Source organism: Zootoca vivipara, chromosome 6 (assembly GCF_965207765.1).
Source record: "Zootoca vivipara chromosome 6, rZooViv2.hap1.1, whole genome shotgun sequence".
Taxonomy (NCBI): Eukaryota; Metazoa; Chordata; class Lepidosauria; order Squamata; family Lacertidae; genus Zootoca; species Zootoca vivipara.
The window spans coordinates 93,947,815-93,964,993 of NC_142589.1; the positions used below are offsets into that span (position 1 = coordinate 93,947,815).

Here is a 17,179-nt window from a genome sequence, read left to right on the forward strand (position 1 = left end):
CCCAATGGCATGTGACAAAGCCGAACATTGGAAGATTTGGGACAGATAAAAGAAAGTAAGAACTTAAATCGTTCCGGAGGTCCGTTCTTAACCTGAAACTGTTCTTAACCTGAAGCACCACTTTAGCTAATGGGGCCTCCTGCTGCCGCTGCGCCAGCGGAGCGCGATTTCTGTTCTCCTCCTGAAGCAAAGTTCTTAACCCAAGGTATAACTATTTCTGGGTTAGCAGAGTCCGTAACCTGAAGCATTTGTAACCTGAAGCGTTTGTAGCCTGAGGTACCACTGCACTTGTTCACACAGGGCATAGCTAAACTGCGGACCTCCCTCCTGCAGGAGGCAGTGATGTTCACTGACCTAGATGGTTTTAAAAGAAGACTGGACAAATTCATGGAGGAGGAGAGGGCTATTGGCGGCCACTAGTCATGGTGGCTATGTTCTGTCTCCACAGTCAGAACCAGCAATGCTTCTGAAGACCAGTTGCTGGAAACCACAGGAGGGGAGAGAGGGCTCTTGAGTTCAAATCCTGATTGTAGGTTTCCCACAGGCATCTGGTTGGCCACTGTGAGAACAGGATGCTGGACTTGGTAAGAACAAAAGAGAGTGTACTGGATGAGGCCAATGGCTCATCTAAGTAAAAAAAAAAAAGGTAAAGGTAAAGGACCCGTGGATGGTTAACTCCAGTCAAAGGCGACTCTGGGGTCGTGGCGCTCATCTCGCTTCCAGGCCAAGGGAGCCAGTGTTGGTCCACAGAGAGCTTTCCAAGTCATATGGCAGAAGGACTAAACCGCTTCTGGCGCATGATGGAAACCAGAGGTCACGGAAACGCCGTTTACCTTCCCGCCGCAGCGGCACCTATTTATCTACATGCTTTCAAAGTGCTAGGTTGGCAGGAGCTGGGACAGAGCAATGGGAGCTCACCCCGTCGTGGGGATTCGAACCGCCAACCTTCTGATCGGGAAGCCCTAGGCTCTGTGGTTTGGACCACAGTGCCACCCATTGACCTAATCCATTATGAACTTTAAAAAATAATAATAATACAACGATGGTAATAAAAAAACAAGACATCGTATTATTTTTATTGGCAGATCGCCTTTGTTAACTGCAGTGCAAAATCAGTGGTGAGAAGCTGCAAATTTTGGAAATGTAGGCTGCATGTTTTATTGCTCTCAGTTCAGACAGAACTCTACAGCCTCCCACCCCAAGTCAAACCCAAGCGAGCAAGGCACCCCCTCCTCACTTTGCAAGCAGTCGGCGTTGAGCAGGTCTTGGCACTTCTCATGGCACTTGACCCCGCATTCTGTACACCGCATGCCTTGACGTGCAATGCCCCAGAGCAGGCCTTCGCACTCATAACAGTAGGTGGGCGTTGTGGCGGTCCACACCTCGAAGTTGTGGGGGGTTGTGCAAGAGATGGGGTAGATTAAGGCTTGGAGGGTCTTCTTGTAAACATGGTTTTTCTGGAGGGAGACAATGAAGAACACACGCTTGGGATCTGAACAGGCGGGACTCTCTCAACTTTTTATAAAAGAATGGAAATGGTTTATTGAATATTTACAGACAAATTGTAAGAAAGATGAGAACATTGGCAGGATCATTGTAATAACCTGCAATTATTTAAAGTAGATGAATAAATGAACAAGTTGTTAATTTGGATAGGCAGAAAATATTAATAAATCTAAGGAACCGCAGAAAGAGAGGGAAGGAAGTCAAGTTTTGAAATGTTAAAATGACTGTAAAATTATTGAAATGTATAAACCTGAAAATAATAAATTGTGTGTGTGTGTGTGTGTGTGTGTGTGTGTGTGTGTGTAAAACTTTCCAGTTCAGTACTGTATAGAGTGGTTGGCAGTGACTTTCCAGGGACTCAGGTAGAGAAGTATCTTTCCCATCACCAGTTACCTGATCAGACAAGGTATGACGGAGGCGATGCTAGAGAAATCTCTGCCAGCCCTTTCAAAGCCTTTCAAAGGGGACTCCAGTCCTTTGCTTAGACAACATCTGCTGTAGCTCAGCCAGCAGGATTCACTGGGAGCTGTCCAGAGTGCTGACTTGGCTTGCCAAGCCTCCAGGAGACTCTGCTAAACAGATCAGCCAGCAGTGTCCTGTTAGGGCAGTGTTTCTCAACCTTTTTTGGGCCAAGGCACACTTGTTCCATGAAAAAAACCACGAGGCACACCACCATTAAAAAAGTTAAAAAATTTAACTCTGTGCCGCCCTATATTGACTATATAATTATGACTGTAAGAAACACTTGCCAATTGCTGTGTTGGTTGCAATCTCCTGTAATAAGGCTTCACAAGCCGCTGATTTCTCTGCCAGCACAATCCTTTGCTCAGCAAGTTTCAGGTTGAGCTCATCCAGCCAGCTTCTTTAAGTTTGTCTAAAACCACCCTCCCGTGGTGGTGGCTGTTGAGAGCTGCGCTCGCCCCGCGTCGTGACCTGTCCGGCTTCCTTTCCGGTGGGTCAGCGGCCGCCAGGCACGTGACAATGCAAATCGCCCTTCTCGTCGCCGCACGTCACGGCACACCAGCCAGCGGTTGAGAAACGCTGTGTTAGGGTTCAGTCCTGAGCAAACTGAGGAGATCGAGGAGAAAGACACCCACCCACCCACCCAAGTAGATCTCCACACTGACGGTGACCCTGAAGAGCTGTTGGATCTGGGCATCTCTGCTCCAGAACTAGAGGTCTTTGCACTTGGCTGCCTGAGATCCCAGTTGGCTCTCAGACACCCCATACCCTACTGAGACCAGAGCTGGTGGTGCACCAGGAAAGACCTTCAGGGCTGATGCTGTAGTGGCTGGCTAGCAATGCACGAGGCTACATGCAGGAAGCATATTTGACCACATCAGGGCAGCCAGGAAAGGGGTAGAGCCTGTCATGACTAAAGCCTTTGAGGGCAGAAACTGGAAAGTGCTGGGAAGTGCTGGAAGATTCTAGAAGGTTCACTTCTGATGTAAATATTGTTTTGACTATCTCAAGGTCACGCTGAGCCTGGGGAGATAAATTCCTGCACTCAGCAAGCTGCTCTCTCTCTCTCTCTCTCTCTCTCTCTCTCTCTCTCTCTCTCTCTCTCTCTCTCTCTCTCTTGTTTGTACCTTGTGTGTCTGAAGTTTTTGTAACAAGCCTTTGCTTTTTAGTAAAAAAAAAAAATCCTTTTGGAACTTTTGACTCTGCATGGCCTTTTTTATTTCCTGCAAGATGCTGTCCGTCAGAGCCTCCTTCTCCCATACAAGCTCCCTGTCTGAACGGCTTCATCGCTGAAGCAACAGCTCCCTTATGACTCCCAACCACCAGGGATATGGAACTGTCCGTGGTCCTGACATGAACTTCCTTCTATGCCTTGCTTCCGCTTCCCCTGTGGGCTCCCAAGACAACTAAAGACCAAGTTCTCCTAACGCAAGAGCATGAGCATATATATGTATAAAAAAGGAGGAACTGGGGCACTTACTAGCTCTTCGTTGTTTAAAGTGCTTGATGCGAGTGCTGATGTGATACCAGCTTTCCTGGACTGGACCAAGGACTGTTGGAAGGAAGCATAAAAGGATAAGCATATGAAGAACGCAGTGCAGAAAAACAACAACAACAGAAGTTAAGGTAGACTGTTTCCTGCATTCACATGGTCTTCACCTAGGCATGGGATGGGGGGGGCGATTAGTGGAGCTCCCTACATTGTTGGAGTCCAACTCCCATCAGTCTCAGCACCCAGCATGGCCAATGGTTAGGGTTGATGATGGGAGCTGGAATTCAGAAATATCTGGATTCGTCACTCCTGATCTAAGAAGAGATATTTCCCCAAACTCAGGGGATAATAATAATAATAATAATAATAATAATAATAATAATAATATATTTATACCCCACCCATCTGGGCGGCTTCCAAAAGAAATATTAAAATACAGTAATTTCTTAAAGATTAAAAGCTTCCCTAAACAGGGCTGCCTTCAGATGTCTTCTAAAAGTCTGGTAGTTGTTTTTCTTTTTGACATCTGATGGGAGGGCGTTCCACGGGGCGGGTGCCACTACCGAGAAGGCCCTCTGCCTGGTTCCCTGTAACTTGGCTTCTTCCAGCGAGGGAACCGCCAGAAGGCCCTCGGAGCTGGACCTCAGTGTCCGGGCAGAGCGATGGAGGTGCAGACGCTCCTTCAGGTATACTGGACCGAGGCTGTTTAGGGCTTTAAAGGTCAGTACCAACACTTTGAATTGTGCTCGGAAACGTACTGGGAGCCAATGTAGGTCTTTCAGGACCGGTGTTATGTGGTCTCGGCGGCCACTCCCAGTCACCAGTCTAGCTGCTGCATTCTGGATTAATTGTAGTTTCCGGGTCACCTTCAAAGGTAGCCCCACGTAGAGCGCATTGCAGTACAGTCCAAGTGGGAGATAACCAGAGCATGCACCACTCTGGCGAGACATCCAACCCCCAACTGCCTCTGAATAGAGACTTCCTTCCTGCACGCAGAAGAGAATTCTGCTTTTTAGATCAGGGTGCAGGATCTGTGAGGTCCTCCAGATGATATGAGTCTCCCAACTTCCACCAGCCAGCATGGCCAATGGGCAGGGGTGCTGATGGGAGTTGTAGTTCAGCCATGTCATTGGACTCCATCAGTCTCAGCCTGCAAGGCCAATGGCCAAGAGTGAGGAGGGGGAAAGAGGTAAATCCAGCAACATCTGGAGAACCACAGGTTCCCCATGTCTCACCTTGGCCCTAAATATATATGTGGACTCTAAATCCATCAGCACCCACTCCTTCAATTCCAGAGATGATTAAGATGCCACCCAAACACTATCTCTATTTACATTTCTTGAAAATGCCACATGCCATTACGGCCATCGAAAATTTGAAACACTCTTTTGTTTTTCTGGGTGTGGGTGTGGCCCTCCTGCACGGCTGAAAACATGTTCCCCATGTAGCCGTGAAATCATGTTCACTGGAACCAATGTAAAAAAGGGTAAAGGACCCCTGGACGGTTGAGTCCAGTCAAAGGCGACTATGGGGTTGCGGTGCTCATCTCACTTTCGGGCCGAGGGAGCCGGCGTTTGTCCGCAGACAGCTTTCCGGGTCATGTGCCCAGCAGGACTAAACCGCTTCTGGTGCATGATGGAAACCAGAGCACACAGAAATGCTGTTTACCTTCCTGCCGGAGCGGTACCTATTTATCTACTTGAACTGGCGTGCTTTCAAACTGCTAGGTTGGCAGGAGCTGGGAACAGAGCAACGGGAGCTCACTCCGTTGTGGGGATTCGAACCACCAACCTTCTTCTGATCAGCAAGCTCAAGAGGCCCAGTGGTTTAGACCCCAGCGCCACCCGCATCCACCTGGATGTGTGTGTGGCCCTCCAGTATGGCTGAAACCACATTCCCCACGTGTGGCCGTGAAATCATGTTCACTGGCCCCGATGTAACAAGCTGGGAAGGAACCACTGGAGCTCCCCCCCGCCTCCAGAAGTGATTCATAAACTCATCAACGTCAAAACAATTTACAATCAAGAGGTGTTGGGGAGTTTGCCCATCACTATTCTTATTTGGGAGAAAGATTTGCGAGTCCTGAGCGAGGAAAAGAAATAAATAAGGAGACAAACACTCACCATAGCCTGCAAAGGCGTGTTGGTCAACGATTGAGCAACAAAGGAAGAAATGAGATGTTGTTAAGATGACTCAGACAACCAGGTATATATATATTTATACATAAAAGACCAAATTCCAAGCTTGTCCCCATGATAATTTCATTCTTCATTCGTAAGCAGCAGAATTCACTGTCACCCACTAGCTAAACATGTTGCGGCCTTTGTTATTCTAAAACAGGGGTGGATCACATTCCTCATCCTGTGGGGTGCCTCATTCCCTCATGGGGTTAACTTCCGGGGGGTCGCATGCCAGAAGTGGGCGGGGCTACAGGAAAGGGGTGTGGCCAGTGCCCGAAGTGGGCCGTCCCAAAGGTATGACTCCTACCTTTGCCCAGTAGGCTAGATTGCAGCCGTGCCAAAGTCAGTGACTTGCGGTGGTCTGGCAAGAGGGCGTGCTGCCTGGGGGCCAGATCTATAGGTCTGGGTGGCTGGGTTCAGTCTATGACCCACAAGGTTCTCCAGCCTTCTTGTAAATCAGGGTGGCAGTCAAGTGCACAAGTGGAATTTGGCCCTATTCATTTTCAACAGAACTAGAAAAACTAAATAGGTAAAGGTAAAGGGACCCCTGACCATTAGGTCCAGTCATGACCAACTCTGGGGTTGCGCGCTCATCTCGCATTATTGGCCGAGGGAGCCGGCGTACAGCTTCCAGGTCATGTGGCCAGCATGACAAAGCCGCTTCTGGCAAACCAGAGCAGCACATGGAAACGCCGTTTACCTTCCCGCTGTAGCGGTTCCTATTTATCTACTTGCATTTTGACGTTGCTTTCGAACTGCTAGGTTGGCAGGAGCTGGGACCAAGCAACGGGAGCTCACCCCGTCACAGGGATTCGAACCGCCGACCTTCTGATCAGCAAGCCCTAGGCTCAGTGGTTTAACCACAGCGCCACCTGGGTCCCCTGATATTTGGGGTCTGGCTTGTTAACCACCCACAAGTCACCTCTTGCTCGATCTCTCCCCCCCTCAACCGCACAGACAATGTCTTCACACGTACCAGATTTTTCAGGCGATGGTTTGGAAAAATGTGCACAAACCTCAGCCCCTTCCCACCTCTTCCCCGCGTCGATAAACCCCTCACATGTTAGAAAGAGGCATCAGCTCTCCCAACTTAAGGAGTCGGGGTGTTCACAGGAGGAAAGACACAAAAGAAACAGTGGCGTCAGTAGGAAAGGGCGGAAGCTCGGCGGAGGGGAAAGGCAGGCAGAGATAGGGAGGATAGTCAAAGCTGGACATTGCAAGAAGGGAGCGAGAAAGCGAGAGAGGTTAAGCACAGGAGCTCGGCAAGAGAGCACGAAATGTTGGGATTTTTGGCCATGGCAAAGCTGCGTCCGACAAGGATTCATTTTGTGATGCCCACCAAGGAACCTGGGGGTTGTGGTTTATCCTATATAATAAAGTCCCTGTGTCTCTGCGTCCAGTATTCCCTGTGTCCCTGGGTTTGCGCTAATGCACATGTGCCCCACGGACACAGGGACTGGACGAAGAGGCGGGACGTACACACGTGCACTCTCTCTCACCCCTCAACCCTCTGCCTCCCGTTCCCCTGCGCCGGCGGACCAAGATGGCGGCATTGGGCTCCGCCGCCACGGGTCGTGGCCCCGGAGCCCGATGCCGCCATCTTGGTCCGCTGCCGCCTCCTCCTGACAACCCTACCTGGCCCGTGGGAGGAGCGGCGGGGCCGCGGCCTTCCCTCCCTCTCTGCGCTCGGCCGCGGGACACGACGGGAGGGAAGGCCGCGGCTCCGTCGCACCTCCAGTGCCCGTTTTCTTAACGGGCTGAATGCGACTAGTTTAAAATAAAAGGAATGAAGGCACCAAGATGTTCCTCTTTCTAGGAGGACACGGTCATGAGATCACATTTGGTCACCTTAAATCGAAGCTGTGGCTCCCTGAAGGGTTTGGGAATCTCTCCAAATTTTGCTCCTCAGAAAAAGCTACAATTCTTCCGGGTTCCTTGGCTGAGCTGAGCATAGATTCCAATGCTGGAGTCTTGGGAACTGTAGTTCCAAGTCTCTCTAATGCAGGATTCATATTACTGGGACAAAACTACAGTTCCCAGGTTCCCTGGATCCAACACCAATCAATGAGATGTTGCTCAGGAGATAATAGCTCGCAGGGTTTCTTGATGGTAGTTTGTTAACTCTGAGCTTCCAGTAGGGAACTGCGGTTCATTGGAGGTCTATTGATCTCTATCTAACACTGAAAGGTTAGCACATACACAGTTCCAAAGTTTCCTTGGCTTCAAAGGAGAGTAAGAGGGGGGAAAGACCCTTGGACGTTGAGCAACCGTATAGAAGAGCGAACTTTCGCCATGAAAAAGCATGCCTAGCCACACATCTCATAGCTGAACACAGCCCTTCCCAAACTTGTTCCCTCAATATGTTGTTGGGCTACGGCTGGAATTGACGAGAAGCTAATGAGAGGAGGTGGTCTCCTGAGGGCTGGAAACCTCTCCACAGCCTTTGGAATGGGACGTAGAGATGTTGCTGGGCTGTCAACTCCCACCATGGGAGTTGGGGGTCCAGAAACACCTGGAGGGCATGACTTTGGCCACCTCCGGTCCATGCGGACTGCTGCCAGGTCTTTAACGGAAGACGCCAGGCATTGAACATAGGACCTTCCGCATGCAAGACGCTGGGGCTCTGCCACTGAGCTATGGCTCCTGGGAGCCCGCAGGGAGTTGTCAACAAAGGCAAGCATGCACAGGTAAGGTTTGAGGTAGACCATGCCAACTGCAGCATTGGGGGGGGGCTTTCTTTACACAACAACGGAGAGCTATCCCTTGGGAAGGAGAGAAGGGTTGGGAGCGCCAGGGCAGGTGTTGGGAGGGGACAAAAAGGAGGAAATTCAGACGCAGGAAGACAGGCTGATGTTCCTCGTTGGACAAGGGTTCCGTACGGCTTCTGTTAAAGCGATGGCGCCGTATGAAAAAACCAAGACAACCGATCCTGAAGCCTCTTGTAAGCTCACTGTTTCGGCAAGCCTGGCACCTTGGAGAGGAGTTCTCCAGAGTCTCTGTTTCCCCCACCCCCAGGCTGTCCATCAGGTGCGGTCAATGCTGTGTAGGATATAATCCACTGGAAGCAGTCAAGTACAACATTCCTTGTAATGCTAGAGTGGACATGTAAGGGGATGTTTGGTCCAGCCAGCCAAAACTTCCTGTTTCCTCCTGGCTGGAGCAGAGCAGACTTCCTGTTGCATGTGACTACAGGTGGGCGTGACCTCACCTGTCCAGGTAACAAAAGGACGAGTCACACAGCACTCTCTCTCTTTTTTTTTTTCACTTCCTTCTACGTTGGACCAACTTCTTAGCCAGGACTGCCCTGCTAGCTTCTCAGCTAGCAGAGGAACTGGGCTCATTCCTCCCTATGGGGTAGACCCACATGTGTAAATTTGTAACTAAGTCTGCCTTCAGGGATCACACTGTGCTCTGCCTGATGTAAGGAAACTTCTTCTATTGACTTATGAATAAGATTGTGGCGTGTTTATTCTTTTAAGAGGCATTCAAGGGAACTTAGCAGGAACGTACAATTCATTACTGAATTGTATGATAGTGAGAGGCTTACACGAGCCTGCAACCAGCTCCCTCTTGTTGGAGCCAATGGGAGTCCTAGTTCAGCAGCATCTGCAGGTAAATGCATCTTCTAAACAGCGGCATTTTACCTTCCCCCTTCCTGGCGTAGTAAAGACGTAGTACTTTTTAGATGCAGAAGTTCCCTGCTCCACATCTAAGGAGGCAATCCCCTCTCTCAGGAGGGAACACGCCTTCTAATCAGAGGCATTCCTCCAAGGATATCTGGACATAAACAGGTTCCTCATCCCCTGTCTGAGAAGAGGCATCCCATGCTCTCAGGAGCGAATGCCTCTTCTAAATAAAAGGTAAAAGGTAAAGGACCCCTGGACAGTTAAGTCCAGTCCAAGGCGACTCTGGGATTGCGGCGCTCATCTCGCTTTCAGGCTGAGGGAGCCGGTGTTTGTCCACAGACAGCTTTCCAGGTCATGTGGCCAGCAGGACTAAACCGCTTCTGGCGCAAAGGGGCACCGTGACAGAAACCAGAGCGTACGGAAATGCCATTTACCTTCCTGCCGCAGTGGTACCTATTTATCTACTTGCACTTTGACGTGCTTTCGAAATGCTAGGTTGGCAGGAGCTGGGACAGAGCAACGGGAGCTCACCCCTTCGAGGGGATTTGAACCACCAACCCTCTAGACAATGCTGAGAATTGGCCATGATAGGAATTGCTATAAAACAACTTCCAAACAGTGCCATGATGTCTACACCCGCCCTGAACAACCCCTTCCAGATTTCTTGTACTTGGCAAAACTAGATTTCCCCCAAGATGCTCCTTCATGGGGTACCAGTGGCATTAAGAGCATGTAAAGCTACAATTATGTGGCAATAGGGATGGACGGACCAATCCATTTTGGCTTCTTTCTCTTTTGCACATTCTTTCCATCCTTAAGCTAGCCACATTTCCATATCAGCTTGCTTGCAACCCCCACTGCCAAAGAACGAAGATGTCGTGAAAACACATTTTAGTCTCTCCCTAATATAAACATTCTGAATGCAAAATTTGTCAGTTTGCATTTCTTGGTGCAGAAAGTATCGATCTGACTTGTAGAGATCTTTCCCATTCTAATTAATTCCAGGAGGGTTCTGGGAGCTTCTCTGTGTGAGAGAATCAAGCAAAAGGTTCCTGATGTTTGGGTTATTCCTTCTAAGAAGCTCAGAACAGCTGGTTTAAACTGTTTTCTCTTTCTGTCGGGTCATGTTGGCTATAATAAGAAGGCCAGAAGGAGCCTTGTTTTCACTTTCTATCTCTTTTCCTTCTGGTGTGGTGTTCTGTATATGGTATGCTTAGTGTTAAGGTTTAGTCTCATAAGTTATTGTAAGTTTAAGTTAAGTCTGCTGCAACTGGATTTCTTATGGACAGGGCCAATCCTGAAGGTACTGGATTTGTGACCGTGATGCTCATCTGCCTTCAGTAGCAGTAAAGCTCTGCTGGATGAAATACAATTGCCTCTAGTCTATTTGGGGGGGGGGGGAATCCTGCAACACGTTTAAGTTTTTACTCTGCTTAACGATACAGTGGAACCTTGATTCTCGAACAGCTTAGTTGTCAAACAAATCAGCTCCCGAGCGCTGCAAACTCGGAAGTGTTCCAGTTTGTGGACGTTTTTCGGAAGCTGAACGTCTGACGCCACTTCCAATTGAGTGCAGGAAGCATTTTCGAACAATTTCAGGAGTTGAACGTGTGGGATGGAACACTGGGGCAGACAAGTCACAACAGTTCCTAGAGTGTCCACTAAGAGGAACTCACCTGGAGGGACACCTGACTAAGTTCAGTTCCTGTTCCTCCAGATATGCAGATGAGATGGATTAGCTGGCAGATAAGCCCCTAGCCAGCAGCCATTCTCTCTCTTAGCCATTTCTTCTTCAATGGGAACACATCTCTAGAGAATCTCCAGTTAGGATGGTTCTCCCTCTCGGCCTGCTGCCAAGAGAGAGACCAGATGGAGCCTCACTTTACTAAGAAGACTCCACATGTATATATATTTGTAACTTTTCTACGTAAGCCTGCCTTTCTGAGATTATGCTGTTAACTCAGGATGTCATGTGAGTAAACTCTATCTTATTTTAATACTATTGTGTTGTGTATTTCTTTTAAGAGGGAAAAAGGGGATTTGCCAGGAAGTATAATATTGAAGTATAATGTTATAGAGGTTCTAACAAACCTAACGCTCATGCTTTGCTGCGCACAAAAGGGGAATGTCACTCTGCTGATATTGGAAGCTTGCTAACACAAGCTTGGATAGGATCTATCTAATAATATATCCTAATCCACATCCCTAACATTCCCACAGAACGGACTTCCGGAACTGATTAAGTCCGAGAACCAAGGCACATTACTCTGGGTCAATATTGAATAGAATTCCATGACCAAATTTGCCAACGGATACGCATTTTGCAAACAATCTCCCCTACGTAAGTCTTCTCTTTATGCTTCTCTCTGTGTGCGCATGTGTCTACATGCGTGCGCAAACACGCACCTGCAAGTGCCCCCCCCCCCACAGCCAACATGGGAACTCCAAATCTCCCCAGACCAGGCTTGCACCAAACCGGGGCAGCTTCCAAGAGAGCTTGCCGGATGTGGGTTGCGGGAGACCCATACGGTGCTCTCCCTTTAACCTCGTTCCTCACCAGGTCGCTGATGACTAGCGGGAGTGATTTGCATCCAGGCCTAATGTCAGGCATGCTGTCTATGCAGCGCAGAAACTTGACCGCCGCTCCCCTGGGGGACGGAAGCAGCCCAACCAACGTCCCAGAGAAGAAAGGAGGAAGAGGGGGTGGTGGAAACAGAAACAAGAATGAGCTGTATTAGCGAAGCGAAGCGAAGGCGAACTCAGCGAGGTGTGTGCCACACAGGAGCCGAGGTAATGGAGGGCAAGGCCTTCAACCCTGCAAGACAGTTCCCAGGCCAATTTTTCTTCTTCTTTTTGTCATGGCGATGGGGTGGTTTAGCAGCGGCAGAGGGGGAAGGAAACCCTGCAAATCGTCTGCCTGCAGAAGTTGCTATATTTGCAATCGGCCACCGCCATAGACCTTGCATTTCCTAACAGCTCTTATTGGGGGAATAATAATAAAAATGATCCTTCAACATCAACTTCGTTGGACTGGTCATGCTGTGCAGAGGCCTTCTTCCAAAGCAACTGCTCTATTCTGAACTTAAAAATGGAAAGCATAATGTCAACAAAAGAGATTTAAAAACTCTCTCAAGGCAAATCTAAATCTAAATAAAAATAGTACAAACACCGAGAACTGGGAAACACTGGCCTGTGAGTGCTCCAGTTGGAGAACAGCCTTTACCAAAGGTGTCCTGGGCTTTGAAGACGCTCGAACTCAGGGCGCAAGGGAGAAACAAGTTAAGAGGAAGGCACGCTTGGCAAACGCTCACCAGGATCAACTCCCACCTGGAAACCAATGTCCTCATTGTGGAAGGACGTGGGGATCCATAATTGGCCTCCACAGTCACTTACGGACTCATTGTTAAGACTGTGTCCATGAAAGACAATCTTACTCGGCTACGAGGGATCGCCAAAGAAAAAGAAGAAGGGAAACAAATAAAAACTTATTTGCGGGAGGGGAAATCTATCTTGGATTTAATCAGAAAATTAGCGACTTACTCCTGGGACTTTCTTAGTATGCTGCAACACAGCAGATCTACTGAACTCCTAATCTGATAGCCTTGATGTTAATATAATGGGGGGGAGAGGGGTTTTTTTTTGGAGGGGGGACAAACATTTCTGGACTTCTCCAAACCTTGAGAGTTGGAGCCCTTCAGCCACCTGTTTGCCTTTTGTGCAAGTGTGTGGTTTAGAGAGAAGATTTGAACCCAGGCATTTCCTGGCCACTAGGTTATTATCCCAGGTCTTGGGCTACAGAAAGTCCAGTGCACACCCAGTCTTAACCCTGGTTCAGAAGAGAGTTGTTGGTTTTGGCCTGGAAGGCCGCTCAGTTAAAAAGAGGGAGGAACTGTCTATAAGGTATAGCTCAAAATTGCCAATCCTTTATCCCGGCTCCAGGGGGGGACAGGGCAGAAAAGAATTCCAGCGTTTCCAGAGCAGGTGAAGCTAGCAGCTGCCAGAGAGAGAGAGAGAGAGAGAGAGAGAGAGAGAGAGAGAGAGAGAGAGAGAGAGAGAGAGAGAGAGAGAGAGAGAATGGAAATGGGAAGAAAAACGTTAAGAGAAACCTCACCAAATCGCTAACTAAGGGGATGGGTTTCCTTTTGCGAATATCAGGCATGCTATCAATTATGATGAGCCCGCCGCCCGGTCTGGAAAAAAGACAGAAACAGTCAGCACAGGAGGAGGGGAGAAAGGGAGTGGATTAGGGAGAGAGAGAGAGAGAAAGATTTGATAGTGAGGAGAGGAGAGAGAAGAGGGGAGGGGGAGGGGGGAGGAAAGGGAGAGGGGCAGGGGCATACCCAGGATCAAAACTAGGGGGAGCAAGGGGCGGGGCCAAGGCATGGGAGGGGAGGGGCCACAAAGTGGGAATGTGGGCGAGGCTATGGAGCCCAGGTGGAGTGTGCAGCTGTGGGTGAGAGTGGCGCTGCCGACGGGGCTGGTGGGCAGAGGCGGAGGCGGAGCACAGGCCAGCAGAGCGGAGCGCGAGTTCAGCGTTCCTGCCCGCCGCGCCCTCCAGCTTCCCGCCACGCTCTCTGGTTCCCCGTCGTGCTTGGCCTTGCCGGAGGGCGCGACGGGGAGCTGGAGGGAGGGCGCAGCACGGTGGAGGGGGAACGCCGAGCTCGCGCTCCACCTACGCCTCTGCTCACCAGCCCCGCCGGCAGCGCCGCTCTCGCCCATGGCTGTGCCGGCCCTGCTTCTAGGGGGGGCAGTTGCCCCCCCGCCCCGCGCTGGGTACGTCCATGGGGAAGGGAGGGGAGGGGGAGGGGGAGAGGAGAGGGGAGGGGAGGGGGAGGAGAGAGGGAAGGGGAGGGGGAGAGGCAGGGGAGGAGAGAGGGGAGGGGAGGGGAGAGAGGAGATGAAGAGAAGAGAAGGGAAGGGAAGGGAGAGGAGATGAGAATCGCTGCATGCTTAATGGACTCAGAACACCAATTCGCTTCAAATGGCCATATGCTAACTTTGTTCATTAATAAATATCAAGAGTTATCAGCATTGATTATGATTAAGCATCTCAATTATATATTAAACCATTATTAACCATTATTAACTTTATTTATTATAGCCATCCATTGCAACCATCATTCATCGTTTTCTCTTACCTGCCCTTTTCCGGGAAGGGCGGGATTCCAACAACATTAAAATGCAATATTAAAATCAGTTTTTGGGGAATAATAAATAATAATAATAATAATAATAATAATAATAATAATAATAATAATAGATTTGCAAATCTGTACAAGCATGCACAGGAGGCTATGGGAAATTAAGGTGGAAATTTAACAAATAAACAAATAATATTAATACGCATAGTTTTCTTTCTGAATATGACGAGCGTGTTATCATTGCTGCCACATCCAGGTATCTTACTAGGTGCAATTGAAAACAGCAACATAAAAATAAAATGATACTGGGTGGCCTTCCACCAAGAGCACACCCATTAGAATCAATGGACCTTGGGCCCATTAAATTCAATGGATGGACCTCCTCTGAGCAAAAAAACCTGACTACCATCCTCGGCTGCCATGGTTTGCATTTGACGCGAGTCCTACACAGAGTAGATCTGCTCAATTTAATGGACATGGCTTATCCATCTCAGCAGGTTTACTCTGAGTAGGGCAATCCCAAGTGCCTACTTGGGGAGAGGGCGGGCAGGTAAATCTAGGCACTCTGCACATGCTTTAAAAAAGAAAAGAAGGTTGACTATCAGAACTAGGATAGATCAAGCGACCACAGCCACCTGAGACCCATCTAAAGGCTTTTTGAATTTGAGACGGCAGTCGGAGACAGCAACTCACCCGCCTTTAAACCACAGGGATTTCGATTCTCCAGATCCTTCGCCCCGAGCCTGTGAAATAGAAAGATCAGTTATTTAAATGAGGTTGCACTTGTAGATTCCTAATTTTAACATTGTATTTAATCTGCATTTTAGTTGAATTATTTCTTTTATGCTTGCTTTCATATTCTTGTTGTTAGCCGACCTGAGCCCGGTCTTGACTCAGGGCGGCTATTATTTTTATTGTTATTATTATCATCATCATCATCATCATCATCATCATCATCATCATCATCTCTGGTAGGGTCTTGATCCTAGGAGACATTTCTCTGCCGCCCCCCCCCCCCGAGATTTCAGAAATGCAGAAGTCAGATCATTCCTCTCTCAGACCCTAGCTGCTCATTATCTCCAAAAGGGTAGAGCTCCAGATGTTTTGGAACTACAACTCCCATGATCCCTAGCTAACAAGGCCAGTGGTCAGGGATCATGGGAGTTGTAGTTCCAAAACATCTGGAGAGCCAAGGTTGCCTATGCCTCGCTTATGGTTATAGGAAGAGTTCCCCCCAGTTTTGGTAATCGGTTTGCAGCCGGTAATCATAGAATCATAGAGTTGAAAGGGACCCCAACTGTCATCTAGTCCAACCCCCTGCAGTGATGTTAGAAGGGCTTATTTGGGTGATTTGCAGCACTGGCCCTGCTCTTGGGGCAGATCGGACTGAGCCATCAGGCTTCACTCTGGTCCACCCCATGGGTTTTCAATCTCGGGGCCTAGTCCACCTCTGGGGGGTGGGGGGCGCTGAGGTTTTTTTTCCCCTACAAAGGGGGCAGTACTAATAACGATAATAATTTGTTATTTATACTCCACCCATCTGGCTGGGTTTCCCCAGCCACTCTGGGCGGCTCCCCACAGAACACTAAAAACAAGATCAAAGATCAAACATTAAAAGCTTCCCTAAACAGGGCTGCCTTCTGATGTCTTCTAAAAGTCAGACAGTTGTTTATTTCCTTGACATCTGCTGGGAGGGCGTTCCACAGGGCGGGTGCCACCACCGAGAAGGCCCTCTGCCTGGTTCCCTGTAACCTCAATTCTCGCAGTGAGGGAACCACCAGAAGGCCCTTGGCGCTGGACCTCAGTGTCCGGGCTGGACGATAGGGGTGGAGACGCTCCTTTAGGGGTACTGGGCCGAGGCCGTTTACTGGGCCGAGGCCCTACGACATTGGCTCCATTCATGAAGAACATCTAGCTTGGTTTTGTCCACACAGATAGGCAGCAGCTCTCAAGGGCTTCATGCTGGAGCGTTTCAAAGGTGCCAGGGGCCGAACATGAGACTTGGCACACTGGAAAAAGATGCTCTAACAAGGAGTGGTGGCCCCTACACCAAACCTAAGTGTCAGGGATGAACCAGAGGTTATAGGTTTCCCAGAGGGAGGGGGAGACGTTGGTGTGGAAAGAGCAGGAGGTGAGCCCAAAGGGGAGGGGGAGGACAGAGCTGTGGAGATTGTTCCTGAAGAACAGGCAAGAAGGGACGTAGAACCGGGAGGTTCACAGGAGCGGCAAGGGTTAAGTTCCAGCTCAGACTCAGGAGGAGCGTACAAGCCGGCTCACAGCTCTCGGGAGACTTGTGGGGAAAAGGCGTGGCGAAAGACGAGGGTTCGCCCTTTTCTCATGTGCTGGCCGGGCCAGACAGGCATCAGCAGAGATCTGAGATGAGTGACTCCGATGAATGATCATGACTTGCTAATGACCGCTTAGAATCATAGAATCATAGAGTTGGAAGAGACCACAAGGGCCATCTAGTCCAACCCCCTGCCAAGCAGGAAACACCATCAAAGCATTCTTGACATATGCCTGTCAAGCCTCTGCTTAAAGACCTCCAAAGAAGACTCCACCACACTCCTTGGCAGCAAATTCCACTGCCGAACAGCTCTTACTGTCAGGAAGTTCTTCCTAATGTTTAGGTGGAATCTTCTTTCTTGTAGCTTGAATCCATTGCTCCGTGTCCGCTTCTCTGGAGCAGCAGAAAACAACCTTTCTCCCTCCTCTATATGACATCCTTTTATATATTTGAACATGGCTAGCATATCACCCCTTAACCTTCTC

At 49.2% G+C, this 17,179-nt stretch overlaps 1 protein-coding gene across 1 annotated transcript in view; it reads right to left on the reverse strand.

Annotated features, from left to right (window-relative positions):
- Positions 1 to 17,179, reverse strand: part of UNC13A (unc-13 homolog A) — a 119,677-nt gene that overhangs the window by 77,547 nt on the left and 24,951 nt on the right. The window contains exons 11-14 of the mRNA XM_088673086.1: positions 15,101 to 15,150; positions 13,378 to 13,456; positions 3,449 to 3,520; positions 1,238 to 1,457 (exon numbers count right to left, since the gene is read on the reverse strand). Of these exons, the coding sequence (XP_088529212.1) occupies positions 1,238 to 1,457; positions 3,449 to 3,520; positions 13,378 to 13,456; positions 15,101 to 15,150 (421 nt within the window). The remainder of the gene's footprint in view (positions 1 to 1,237; positions 1,458 to 3,448; positions 3,521 to 13,377; positions 13,457 to 15,100; positions 15,151 to 17,179) is intronic.